Below are 11,805 nucleotides of genomic sequence, written 5' to 3' on the forward strand. Positions count from 1 at the left end.
ATTGGTTCACTATTGATTGTATTGGTTCACTATTGATTGCATTGGTTCACTATTGATTGTATTGGTTCACTATTGATTCTATTGGTTCACTATTGATTATATCGGTTCACTATTGATTGTATTGGTTCACTATTGATTATATTGGTATTGAAATAAATACTGCATCACCATTTGTCAGCTTCCTAATCCTTTCATTACATGATACACCTTTAATTTTTAGAAACTGTGACCAAATGTATCTACACATGTGTACAAAGACAAACCACTGGTACAGTTTCCGTTTTTATAATACTTGAAAAAAGTCCTGTAATATAAATACTTACGTGGAGTTCGTCTAAGTTAAATTTTCCATAATACTGGTTGCTACTTTTACCATTGGTCAAAATCCCACATCCACTCATCATCACAGTCCCTGGTATAAGTTGAAGGAAAAAGAAACTGTTAGTGAAGTAATCACAAAAACTCTTTTTGAAAAGTATATTATAAAAAATAAAATAATAATAAAGCACCCTCTCATCTCCTGGGCATCCTCACACCAGAACGATATTTTTTCTGAAACTTCCTGTCACCTCAGAATTTTCAATCAAAACTTCCTGTGATACCCGCTTGTACACAATATGGGGCTGCACAAAGTTTTTTATTTTACTATATTTTTCCCAAGGGAGTTTCCAGCAGCCAATAAATCTTGCGAGAGGTTCCTCTTGCCCAGTTTCCTGTGAAAGTTGTGACTTCCTGTCACCAGTGGTACTGCAGTACCGGTAAACATAACACCTTGCCTCACACACATAAAACAGCTAGAGTTAAATAATAATCGATATACATAATTAAAATTGTTTTTGGAGATTATTGATACTGTTTACCTCATAGACCAAATAAAAAGCAACACTATCATAATGTCCTTTCAATGACTGTTTTCAACCACTAATTTATGAAAATTGTTTCCAAAGTTATCATTTTTAATAATACATTGTGATGCTTGCTTCCCCTTACTTGCCCAAATGATGCCTTACAAAACTGAGAAATAAACTCCCTACAGACAGAAATGTTTGCTGTTTATACTTGTAGAACCAGTAATTAGGAGATGCGATATGACGTAGAACAGCGGTATGTCAGCAATCAATCGTACGACAGATGCCAAAAGCTTCTGGTGCCGTGAGAAATAATTACACATAACCATTGTATAATAAGAATGATTTGTTAGTTTTAGTTACAATCTGTTAACTTCATTATGTACGTTAATATGTACGCTTCTGGTGCCGTGAGAAATAATTACACGTTTATATAATTTCCATTGTATAATAAGAATGATTTGTTAGTTTTAGTTACAATCTGTTAACTTCATTATGTACGTTATATTCTACGATCAATTAATTTATATACATCTTAAACTGTCGAGTTATCCTACGTTAAATCGTTACCTTAATCGGCTAAAGTTGGGTTTTTGAGTTGCCCAAATACAACATAGTTAAATTGGTTCCTATTTTAGGGTTCTATGCAGTTCACAAAAACTTTTAAGAGTATTGTTCAGTGAGACCAGCAGCATTCAGATGGTACCTACAGTGTGAACAATGACATGTTTTTGTACAAAAACTTGACAAGAAAAACTAATTTTAATATCACAAAAATTTAACATCAGTGATTTGGTAATCCCATATTCTACTTGTTTCTCTTTCCAATCTTATAAAAAAGAAACAAAAAAACAGTGCTATACAGTTTCTTTGAGCAGACATGTCTGTTAATTTTCAAGATGACTTGCATGTAATAATCATCTCGAAAATCAAACAACATGGGGAATATTAACTGAGCCTAGTCTAGGTGAAGTTTAGTGATATAACACATGCAGTTTTATTTAACATAAAATTTTCTACTTCATCTGACTCACCTGACCTCATGTTGGTCATTGTGGCTGGGAACTCAAGGGTGTCTGGACAGTGAGTAGTAACCCCAACTTCAATTGACCCTGACCAGTTATTTACAAGTTCATCTATTCTTATCTGTAAAAAAAATACACCAATCTTAATCTATGAATGGCTTATTTTTAAAAACTCAAAGCACACTGACTACTGCATTAATATGTTTATCATGTTGTCTACTTGTCTTTATTAATTCAGACAACAATCTAGGCACAACAATGGAATACGAATCTAGAGACTGTCTAATAATTGATGTTCTTTAGATTATGTCTTTTTCTCAGTATCTTTATTGGCTCAAGTATTTAAGAAACTTTCTTCATACATCTCATGATATTTTACTGCACACTTTTCTATACTTCAACCACTCTTCAAATTATGTGGTTCTTTAGAAATAATGTGAAATAAAAACCCACATACGTCATTTATTTTATAATATGCATCTTTTTGTTTTTTGTCAGAACAAAACGTTCTCACTTATTGAACTGTTTGTACCTGAAATAATTCATCTTCATTCAATGGTCGATTGGTCATGACCACACCATTATTAAACTCGTCGGCTGGTTTCTTCCTCTCTGCTGTTCTATTGTTGTTTGATAGTTTCACAAGAGAACCGCAATGTTCGTGAAACTGCAGGCGACTTTCCCACGTGTTGCTCTGAATCTGACCGGCAGCAATGTATTCATTGCTGACTTCATTTGCTAAGAGCCCTGGGAAGAAAAAAACAAACAAACTAAAAATCACATCATATACATTTTTTACTTATCATGAAATGAACTATAAAATGTCTACTACATTAGATATCAATAAAATTTAGCAGTGGTAAGTTTAATTACATAGATGCAATGCTTTGTTTGCTGTTAACTACAAAACTACACAATGGGCTATCTGTACTGTGCCCACGATGGGTATTTAAACCTGGTTTTTAGTGTTATAAGCCTTAGGACTAACTGCTAAGTTAGTATGGGGTGAGAGCTACCATTAACTAATTTTCATTACAAATATTATCAGAATACTGTATTTATTTTGTGAATTTTTAAAAATTCTTATTCTGATCATTGAAGAGCTCACAATATAATTTTACACATATTATCATGAGCTTGTTTTAAATACAAACACTAAATTCAATCCTTTTGATATAAAGGTATGACAACAACAAAAACCACAAAAAAGTGGATATTATAAAAAAAATAAATGCTTCAAATAAAAACATGAAAAACCACCAAAGATGAACGTGAATAAACATTTTTTTAATTTCAAAATTAGTTATATTCAACAGAGTAGAGGTACACAAAAGCTTTTTCCAATGTTCAAATTCTGCACAAATTTACCTGAAATTGAAACATACTAAAATAAAAGATTTAGTTCCCATAACCATAAGCCATCTAGCTTTTGAAGAAATGATCATTTTAACTACAGGATTTTGTTTACAATGACTTTGTAAATATAACGTTTGTTTTTTCCTTTGCTCAATGTGTGAGACATTTTTACTGTAAGATCTTCTGTGGCATTACTTTACTACAATAGTTGTTTTGGTGTTAGTGAGGAATCTGGGGGAAATGCTCGTAAACTGAAATCATTACTTTTTTATTTTTGTTACCATAGACACACCTAGTAACAGCTGCTGGAATTTATTAGTCATTCTAACCTCACAATTAGAACCACTTTTTTAGAGGGATGGAAAGTAAATAGCCAGTAAAATATTACTGTTTAGCAACAGATACAGCAACTTTGAAAAATGGTTACATCTTTATAACAAGTTCAATACACAATTAATAATCTATAGTCTTAGCTGAGATTTCCAAAAATAATGTAAGAATGGGATTTAGTACAGTATAATAATTAATTGAAGAAGACGGACATTCAGCAACCTACTTTCCTGAATGATACAAAAACTTTTCTTGAGGAATAGGATTTCTTAGATATCTAAAAGTCACTTACGAGCCTCTGTACTATCAATCAGAGTCACTTGAGCACATTTTCCATACATATCTATAACAGCAAATACTCGCTGTGGAATGTTAGTAGCGGCTGCTCCAAGGTTTCTACCGTTAACAAAGAACTGAAGATCACCACTAGATGTTCTCATCACTCCAACTCGTTCCCCTTCCTTTAGCTTGTCAAGGTCACTACCATATTCTTCCAGAAAAGAATGACCATCTTGTAGCACTGATAACCCAGACATGACCCAAGATCCTTCTCTCAAATTTGTGGCACTGGTTGGGAAAGTAAGGGAACTAGGGTCCTGTGTAGTCACTCCAATCTCAATGGATCCACTCCATGTATCAACCTGAAATTATAATTTTGAACATTAAAAATTACTAACTCATAGCTTGAAGTCCAATGGAGTAGTAAAAGACAAGTTCCAGTTTTTATACAAATCTGTTGTTACGTTTGGACGTACATACTCGTGGCTAGCTGTTAGTTTCACGAATAAAGTACATTTCATTACATGTTGCTGTTTTACTATTCTTACTATATATATAACGATATCTCTGATCACATCATAATATGAGGATTTTGGTTAAACAACTGGCTTGCAAAGATATAAAAACAAACCCAAAATATACAGGGTGATGCCAAAACTGTATGAAATGCATTCTCAGCTGGGGTTCTGTCCCAGAACCTGTTTGATAACCTTATGGCACTCCTCCAATCACCTAGCTGGATATATTATATATCTAGTTTAAATTCGATGACGAGGAACCCACTTTGAGACTAATAATGGCTGGAGACGGCTTAAATGGGTAATGAAGAAAAACTTTAATATAACTTTAACATGACAGCAAATGTACAACGTTTTGACAAGGTTTTGTCATCATCAGGTGACAGATTAATGCTAAAGTAATGTTTCGGGGTTTAAAAGGAAAAATGGAGTTTTAAGAAAACGCATAGTAGTATACTAAAACTACAAGGGAAAACTGAGGCTCTGTTTTCGTGACAGACATAGTAAATTAAAAACGGTTGTGATGTAGAAGTTAGAACCGCCGATTGTCAGGTGTTAATACACATCTTGTGTAAAAAAAAAAAGTTATAAAATCAGAACTTAAGACGTTACGTGGAACTTAACGAGAACTAGAACCTAGAATTGATTTACAATATTAGTTACTAATCAAACAGAAAACACTGTTACTGTTACTTACTAATGTTACTCAACTTACTGTTAGTAACAGCAAGTGGATTAACTATTAGGTTACTAACCTTCCTGTCAATGCGAACTTCAAATAATTGGTTGTCACGTAAAGGTTCATCGCTCATCACTAAACCGTTATTGAATTCTTGAAGAGGGCGAATTCTTTCGGCTGTTCGATTTCCATTGCTAAGAGTAACCATCCGACCGCTACGACTATGAAAACAAGGAGCCATCTTGCTAGTCTAATAGCGCCTTCAGTTGTTTTATTTTGAGGACTAACATTTACAGAAAAACTGCTGTTGATAACAATATAATGAAAATAAAATTAAAGCCATTAGGGCTGCGATTAAATGTTATAAATACATATGAAATATTTAGCCTAGATGACAGATGACTAGTTAATCTATTCGGATCACATATCAATCTCTAAAAAGAAAAAGTATTCAAACAAAAATTGTGTGTGTAAATCCAACTGAACAAAATCTCAAAGAACCAAGGTTTACATCACAGCACACACCAACTTATCAGACAAATTATTTCACCATTTATTCAGAATGGTGGAGAAGAACTTTATCTGTAAATAAACGTGTTTCTGAAAATTTAAATGTTTAAATCAACCGTTACCCCTATAGCCTAATCATTTTCAAATCTCAATTTTCTCAACTCTCCAAACTTCATATCATATCAGTCATAAATAAGTGTCATCATGACTAGTTTTGACTTCAGTGCTAACTTACGAAAGCATAAAGGGTAAATAGATGTCTGTTTGTTTGTTTTGGAATTTCACGCAAAGCTACACGAGGGCTATCTGCGCTAGCCGTCCCTAATTTAGCAGTGTAAGACTAGAGGGAAGGCAGCTAGTCATCACCACCCACCGCCAACTCTTGGGCTACTCTTTTACCAACGAATAGTAGGATTGACCGTCACATTATAACGCCCCCACGGCTGAAAGGGCGAGCATGTTTGGTGGGATTCGAACCCGCGACCCTCAGATTGCGAGTCGAGCGCCTTATCCACCTGGCCATGCCGGGCCAAAAATAGATGTCTCAAAATAATCATATTCATAGTATATTTGATTTTGCCTAATGCACTGTTTCTATTAATATGGGCACAATACGATTGTGCAAACTATACAACTGACAATTTTTCTTGCCTAAATTTATAATTATCTCAGATCTTATGTTTTGAGAGATTTCAACTTCAGGTTTCCCAGACTTTGTTGATATTGTCGATACTTAACTCCTAATTACTTATAATTAATGCACTTGTAATAATTAAGTTGGTTATAGAACTGTGTTTTTTATAACCTTATTTCATATTATTTTAATAATATTATTAATATTATTCAGATCATAACAAAAAAAAAGAATGAAAATTATACTAAAAATTTACTTGGCGCTTTTGGGTATGTATATGTTATTATTGTTATGTGATTGATTGTCACATATAACGCCCCCACGGCTGAAAGGGCGAGCATTTTTGGTATGACAGGGATTCGAACCCGCGACCCTCAGATTGCGAGTTGAGTGCCCTAACCACCTGGACATGCCGGGCCTCGTTTACATTGTAAGTAATAATTATCTATATGCTTTTATAAATTCTCCCTAGATGGCAGCATAATATATATGCCGTAAATCTATATAAATATAATAGTATTGTCTGTTGTATGTCCAAGTAACTACTTCGGGTGTGAATGGATCTTCACCAAAATTGGTATGGAGGTTCATGCGAGGGTACATACAAATTTTCAGTTTTGCGGTTTTTGTGGGCGTTTTTACCACTACCTCACCTCCAATGGTTGGATCTTCACTAAATTTGGTATGGAGGTTCATTAGGTACATACAAATTTTTAGTTTTGCGGTTTTTTTGGGCGTTTTTACCACTACCTCACCTCCAATGGTTAGATCTTCACTAAATTTGGTATGGAGGTTCATTGGTCCATGGGGAGATGCATAGAAATTTCCAATTTTTCATTTTGCGGTTTTTTTTACACTACCTCACCTCCTTTGGATGGATCTTCATCAAAAATCGGCATGAAGGTTTGTTGGGTCAATGCGGAGATAAATGCAAATTAGCAGTTTCACGCTTTGTGTCTTGTAGTTTTTATTGGCTATTTTTTTTTTTTTTTACAATTACATATAAGGGAAGCAGCTTTACGTGTCCTAGGATAACCTTTATTAATCATGAATTTATATAACTTCCGTCCAGGGGACGGGTACTCCAGCTAGTTTACAATACTATACGTATACTGATTGATAATCCAGAATGTTTACATCTACCACTATAGATTCAAAGTTCCAAAGTTTTAAATATATATTAAGGTTTCATATTTTGACTGCTTACTAAAGAAGTTACATGTTTATGAACTATATATATTATACTTTGAGTAGTGGCGTAAGAGTTGACGTTTCATATACAGCATACATCTGGAAAAGCTATTTCCTGTAAATGGTTTGGTAGCCGAGAAAAGGACGTTCATGTTGGTTGAAGAGAGTTACAATTTTCCAATTGTGGATGATTTTCTCATAACTGGCCATTGACAATGGACGTGTCATCAGTTTGGTTTGTTCCAAAATGTCGCGCAAAGCTACACGAAGGATAAATGCGCCAACCGTCCCTAATTTAGAGTGATAGACTAGAGGGAAGGCAGTTAGTCAACACCACTCACTCTTGGACTACTCCAACGAATAGTGGGATTGACCGTTTCATTATAATACATCTCGGCATAAAGGGCGAGCATGTTCAGTGATGGAGGTTCTAACCCGCGATCCGCAGATTACGAGTGAAGCGCCCCCTAACCACCTGACCATGCTAAGCTGGGATGTGTGATTAAAAAAAATTGATTGTGGTTTGTTCACATGAGTTTCACCCTTTAAAAAAATGCTTGTAAATTGATTATGTCTTTTTTTTCATACTGGTTTTTCAACTGCGTTTGTAATCTTTTTTGATAAGTGGAAAGACGGAATGGCCCCAACGTTGTTTTGGTGCTACATATTAATTAATTCTTAATTAATGTTGAAATTTGTTTAAAATGTTCTCTTCACTGTTTCGTAGTGTTGATTATTATCGCGTACTTACATCTGTTGTAGTTCTGTTTAAATATTTAATAAGGATTTATCATTTTCATGAAGGCTCCCATCCTTTTTGAGACAATATTTCATGTCTAAACGTATCACCAGGGAAACTTCTTTCAACGTTTTAAAAACCAGGAAATCTCGTTATCCGAAAACAAGCTGAGGGTATAAAAGAGTGACGAACATTATCGTTATTATTTATTATCACATTTATAACCATACCAGATATATATATATATATACATGGCAGATCAAACATAACTTAAATAAAATCACAAAAACGTATTACGTTTATTCATCTTAGGCTACTTATTTTGATACAATTAACAGTTTTCATCTCACGTAATACTCTTCGTACTGCTATACATATAATTACAGAATAGTCAAACATTTTTTTTTTAGATACAGGAAAGCTACATTCTTCATTTTGTACATATATGACGATAATTTTCTTCCAATTTTGCTCAAACTCAACAGAAATCAACTGAGATCTGTAATTTCAAGAGTTATCAATTCTTGAACGAGATAGTTACCATAAAATTTCCCTGTCAGAACTGCACTATGATTGCCGCTCCTTGCGTCTAATGACACCAAAGCTGGATCAAAGTCACGTAGAAGGTGGAAATATAAAAACACCAACTGGATCAAAATCAAGTAGAAGGCGGAAATATAAAAACGCCAAAACTGGATCAAAATCACGTAGAAGGTGGAAATATAAAAACACTAAAACTGGATTTATTGGACTCTAACAAAATCATTATTATTTTTTATATTTCCACCTTCTACGTGATTTTTTGATCCAGTTTTGGTGTTTTTATATTTCCACCTTCTACGTGATTTTGATATCACTGTTTGTTCGTTTTTAGCGCAAAGCTACACAATAGGCTATCTGCACTAGTGGAGAATCGAACTTACCGCTAACATACTGGGGGACTGATATTATTAAATTAAAAGGATTTAGCACATTTATAATGGATATTATATCTGATATTTATGCTTTTCTATTTTTATAAAGAAATGATAATAATTACTGAGGATGTATTAATATTCTTGTATTTCTATTAAGATTATTTTATAATGAACATATAAAAAGAGATATTCTTGCCAAAAAAGAAAAAGCATACAGGAAAACGTTACATTAATCAAACTTTTTACCCTAGACCCATGCTATTGCTTATTGTAGACTGGATGGGTAAATGAGGACTGATAAAACCTGAACTTGCAATTTTCAGCTACATGCGAGTTTAACATTTTTCATATTATGATATCAAAAGGTTTACAAAACCTGGAAATTAGGGCTAGCTGGAAGGCCTCACAGTTGACAATTAGGTCTAGCTTGAAGACTTTACAACTGAGAATTAGGGCTAGCTGGTAAGGCCTCACAGTTGACAATTAGGTCTAGCTCGAAGGCTTTACAACTGAGAATTAGGGCTAGCTGGAAGGCCTTACAATTGACAATTAGGTCTAGCTTGAAGGCTTTACAACTAAGAATTAGGGCTAGCTGAAAGGCCTTACAGCTGATAATTGGGATAGCTTAAGGGCCTTACAGCTGATAATTAGGGATAGTTTAAGGGCCTTCCAGCTGATAATTGGGAATAGTTTAAGGGCCTTACAGCTGAGAATTAGGGCTAGCCTGAAGGCTTTACACTTGAGAAGTAGAGCTAGCTGGAAGGCCTTACAGTCGAGAATAGGGCTAGCTTGAGGGCCTTACAGCTGAGAAATAGAGCTAGCTTGAAGGTAATCAGTTTCAAGTTTTATTGAGGAAGAAAGAGATTTAAGAAATGGTGTATAAAAATCACACCTTAATACAGACTTTATTATTCTTATTGTAAATGGTCGTGTAACGTTGATTTACAATTTTTGTGTAGTTTGATTAAATATTTGGTTATTTGTTTATTTCAGGCTGTTCTTACATTTGTTATAATCCACTACTCTCTCCTTGTATTTAACCAGGTTTCCAAAAAAAATAAAAACGTATTGATATGAAATTTGAACAGAGATATTATTTTACTGTTTTCACTCCAACCCGTTTCACACATTCACACTTTCTAAGTTTGTGTTTGTAGGTAGTTTTGAGATGTCATAGAAAATTTTCAGATCAGCTTTCATTCATATTAAAATAACAAATATTGTGGCTCAAAAATAACCGATTAACTTTGTTCAAGGCAGACGTACTTGGCCGTTGATTTGGGTTCACTGAACTGGCGATAAATCAGGATAGAAACGCTCATCAGTAAAAGACCTATCAGCGCAAAACCCGTCTCGACTCTAAAACTATGCTCAGCACCACACCAGATAATACTAAGCGGTAAAGCCAAAGTCTCTACAGCCATCAGTTGAGGAAGATCTTGGAAAATATGGAGCGCCACCAGCAAGAGCGGAAGAAACACAGAATACAGCAGAAGAAGGACCCATCCAAACAAAGCTACTTCTTCACAGCCTTGCTCAGAGGAGAAATGACAACGAAAAGTGTTTCTCAAAAGTTTTATCATTTCTTCCGCTGATCCCGCCTTGAAAATGAAATAAATATTGTTGTTATTAAACAATAAGAACGTATGTATCGAAATTAAACTTATGACATAACTCTAAATTTACAGACAATATAACAACATGTTTTCTTTATGAATTCCAAAACTGAGAAAAAATATTGTTCAAATCAGAGTTTTTTGGCAAGGAGCAAATGTGTGTGATGAGACAAAAAATAGGCCCTTCTTTTGAGTTTTGTAGTACAGAGACGTGCAGCTAGGACTTAAATGAAATTTAAATATTAGGTAATTTCAATAATGGATAATCTATAGGATTAAAATGTTATATTTATTGCTAAGTAACAGCATTATTTGGAACGATTTGTTTGAGGACAAGTGCCCTACAACAAAGGTTTATCTTCTTATCTTATTTTGAGAGAAAGATAAGCACAACGAACTGTGTTACTTCCACGTGAAATTAAAAACAATACATCCTTATAATATGTATTTTAGCTGAAGCGCACAAATATGAAACGAGGAATTATAAGTTTAGAAGTCTTTACCGTGAGAAGGTAATACATAATGGTGAATATTATGAACCCATTTTTTTGATATATTAAAGCTGATGATGGAACTTAAGTAAATTCCGAAACGTCCGTAATAAAGATTTTTTTTTGGTATTACCGTGTTTTTGTTTGTTTGGAATTTCGCGCAAAGCTACACGAGGGCTATCTGCGCTAGCCGTCCCTAATTTAGCAGTGTAAGACAAGATGGAAGGCAGCTAGTCATCACCACCCACCGCCAACTCTTGGGCTACTCTTTTACCAACGAATAGTGGGATTACGATAACGCCCTCACGGCTGAAAGGGCGAGCATGTTTGGTGTGATGGGGATTCGAACCCGCGACCCACAGACTGCGAGTCGAGCGCTCTAACAACCTGGCCATGCTGGTCCACGGTGTATAAGACGCACTTTTTACCCCAAAATTTGATGTCAAAATTTGCTTGCGTCCTATACACCGAAGGTATGAATAATACATATGTATATATACGATATACACAAGCCTTGTGTAAATATATTTAAATAGGCATGCATAGTTTAGTTCAATTGAATGTGTTATTTATAACAATAGTGTTTTTTTCTTTAAAAACATAACTATTTATAATGCTCCCTAAATAATAATAAAAAAAAAATTAATGTGAAAGCAATGAAGACTTTGTAGG

General features: G+C 34.3%; 2 protein-coding genes across 2 annotated transcripts in view; both read right to left on the reverse strand.

Moving 5' to 3' along the window:
• The window catches only part of LOC106466166 (neuralized-like protein 4), a gene marked incomplete at its 3' end in the record, with an annotated part of 23,533 nt that extends 18,256 nt beyond the window's left edge, over positions 1–5,277 (reverse strand). Inside the window, exons 1-5 of the mRNA XM_013926409.2 lie at positions 5,112–5,277; positions 3,852–4,200; positions 2,406–2,620; positions 1,883–1,994; positions 324–412 (exon numbers count right to left, since the gene is read on the reverse strand). Of these exons, the coding sequence (XP_013781863.2) occupies positions 324–412; positions 1,883–1,994; positions 2,406–2,620; positions 3,852–4,200; positions 5,112–5,276 (930 nt within the window). The remainder of the gene's footprint in view (positions 1–323; positions 413–1,882; positions 1,995–2,405; positions 2,621–3,851; positions 4,201–5,111) is intronic.
• Positions 5,278–8,887: 3,610 nt separating this feature from the next.
• Positions 8,888–11,805, reverse strand: part of LOC111087457 — a 15,466-nt gene continuing 12,548 nt past the window's right edge. The window contains exon 4 of the mRNA XM_022394136.1: positions 8,888–10,627. Coding sequence (XP_022249844.1) covers positions 10,268–10,627 — 360 coding nt within the window. The 3' untranslated portion in view covers positions 8,888–10,267. The remainder of the gene's footprint in view (positions 10,628–11,805) is intronic.

Source organism: Limulus polyphemus, unplaced genomic scaffold (genome assembly GCF_000517525.1).
Source record: "Limulus polyphemus unplaced genomic scaffold, Limulus_polyphemus-2.1.2 Scaffold2176, whole genome shotgun sequence".
NCBI lineage: Eukaryota > Metazoa > Arthropoda > Merostomata > Xiphosura > Limulidae > Limulus > Limulus polyphemus.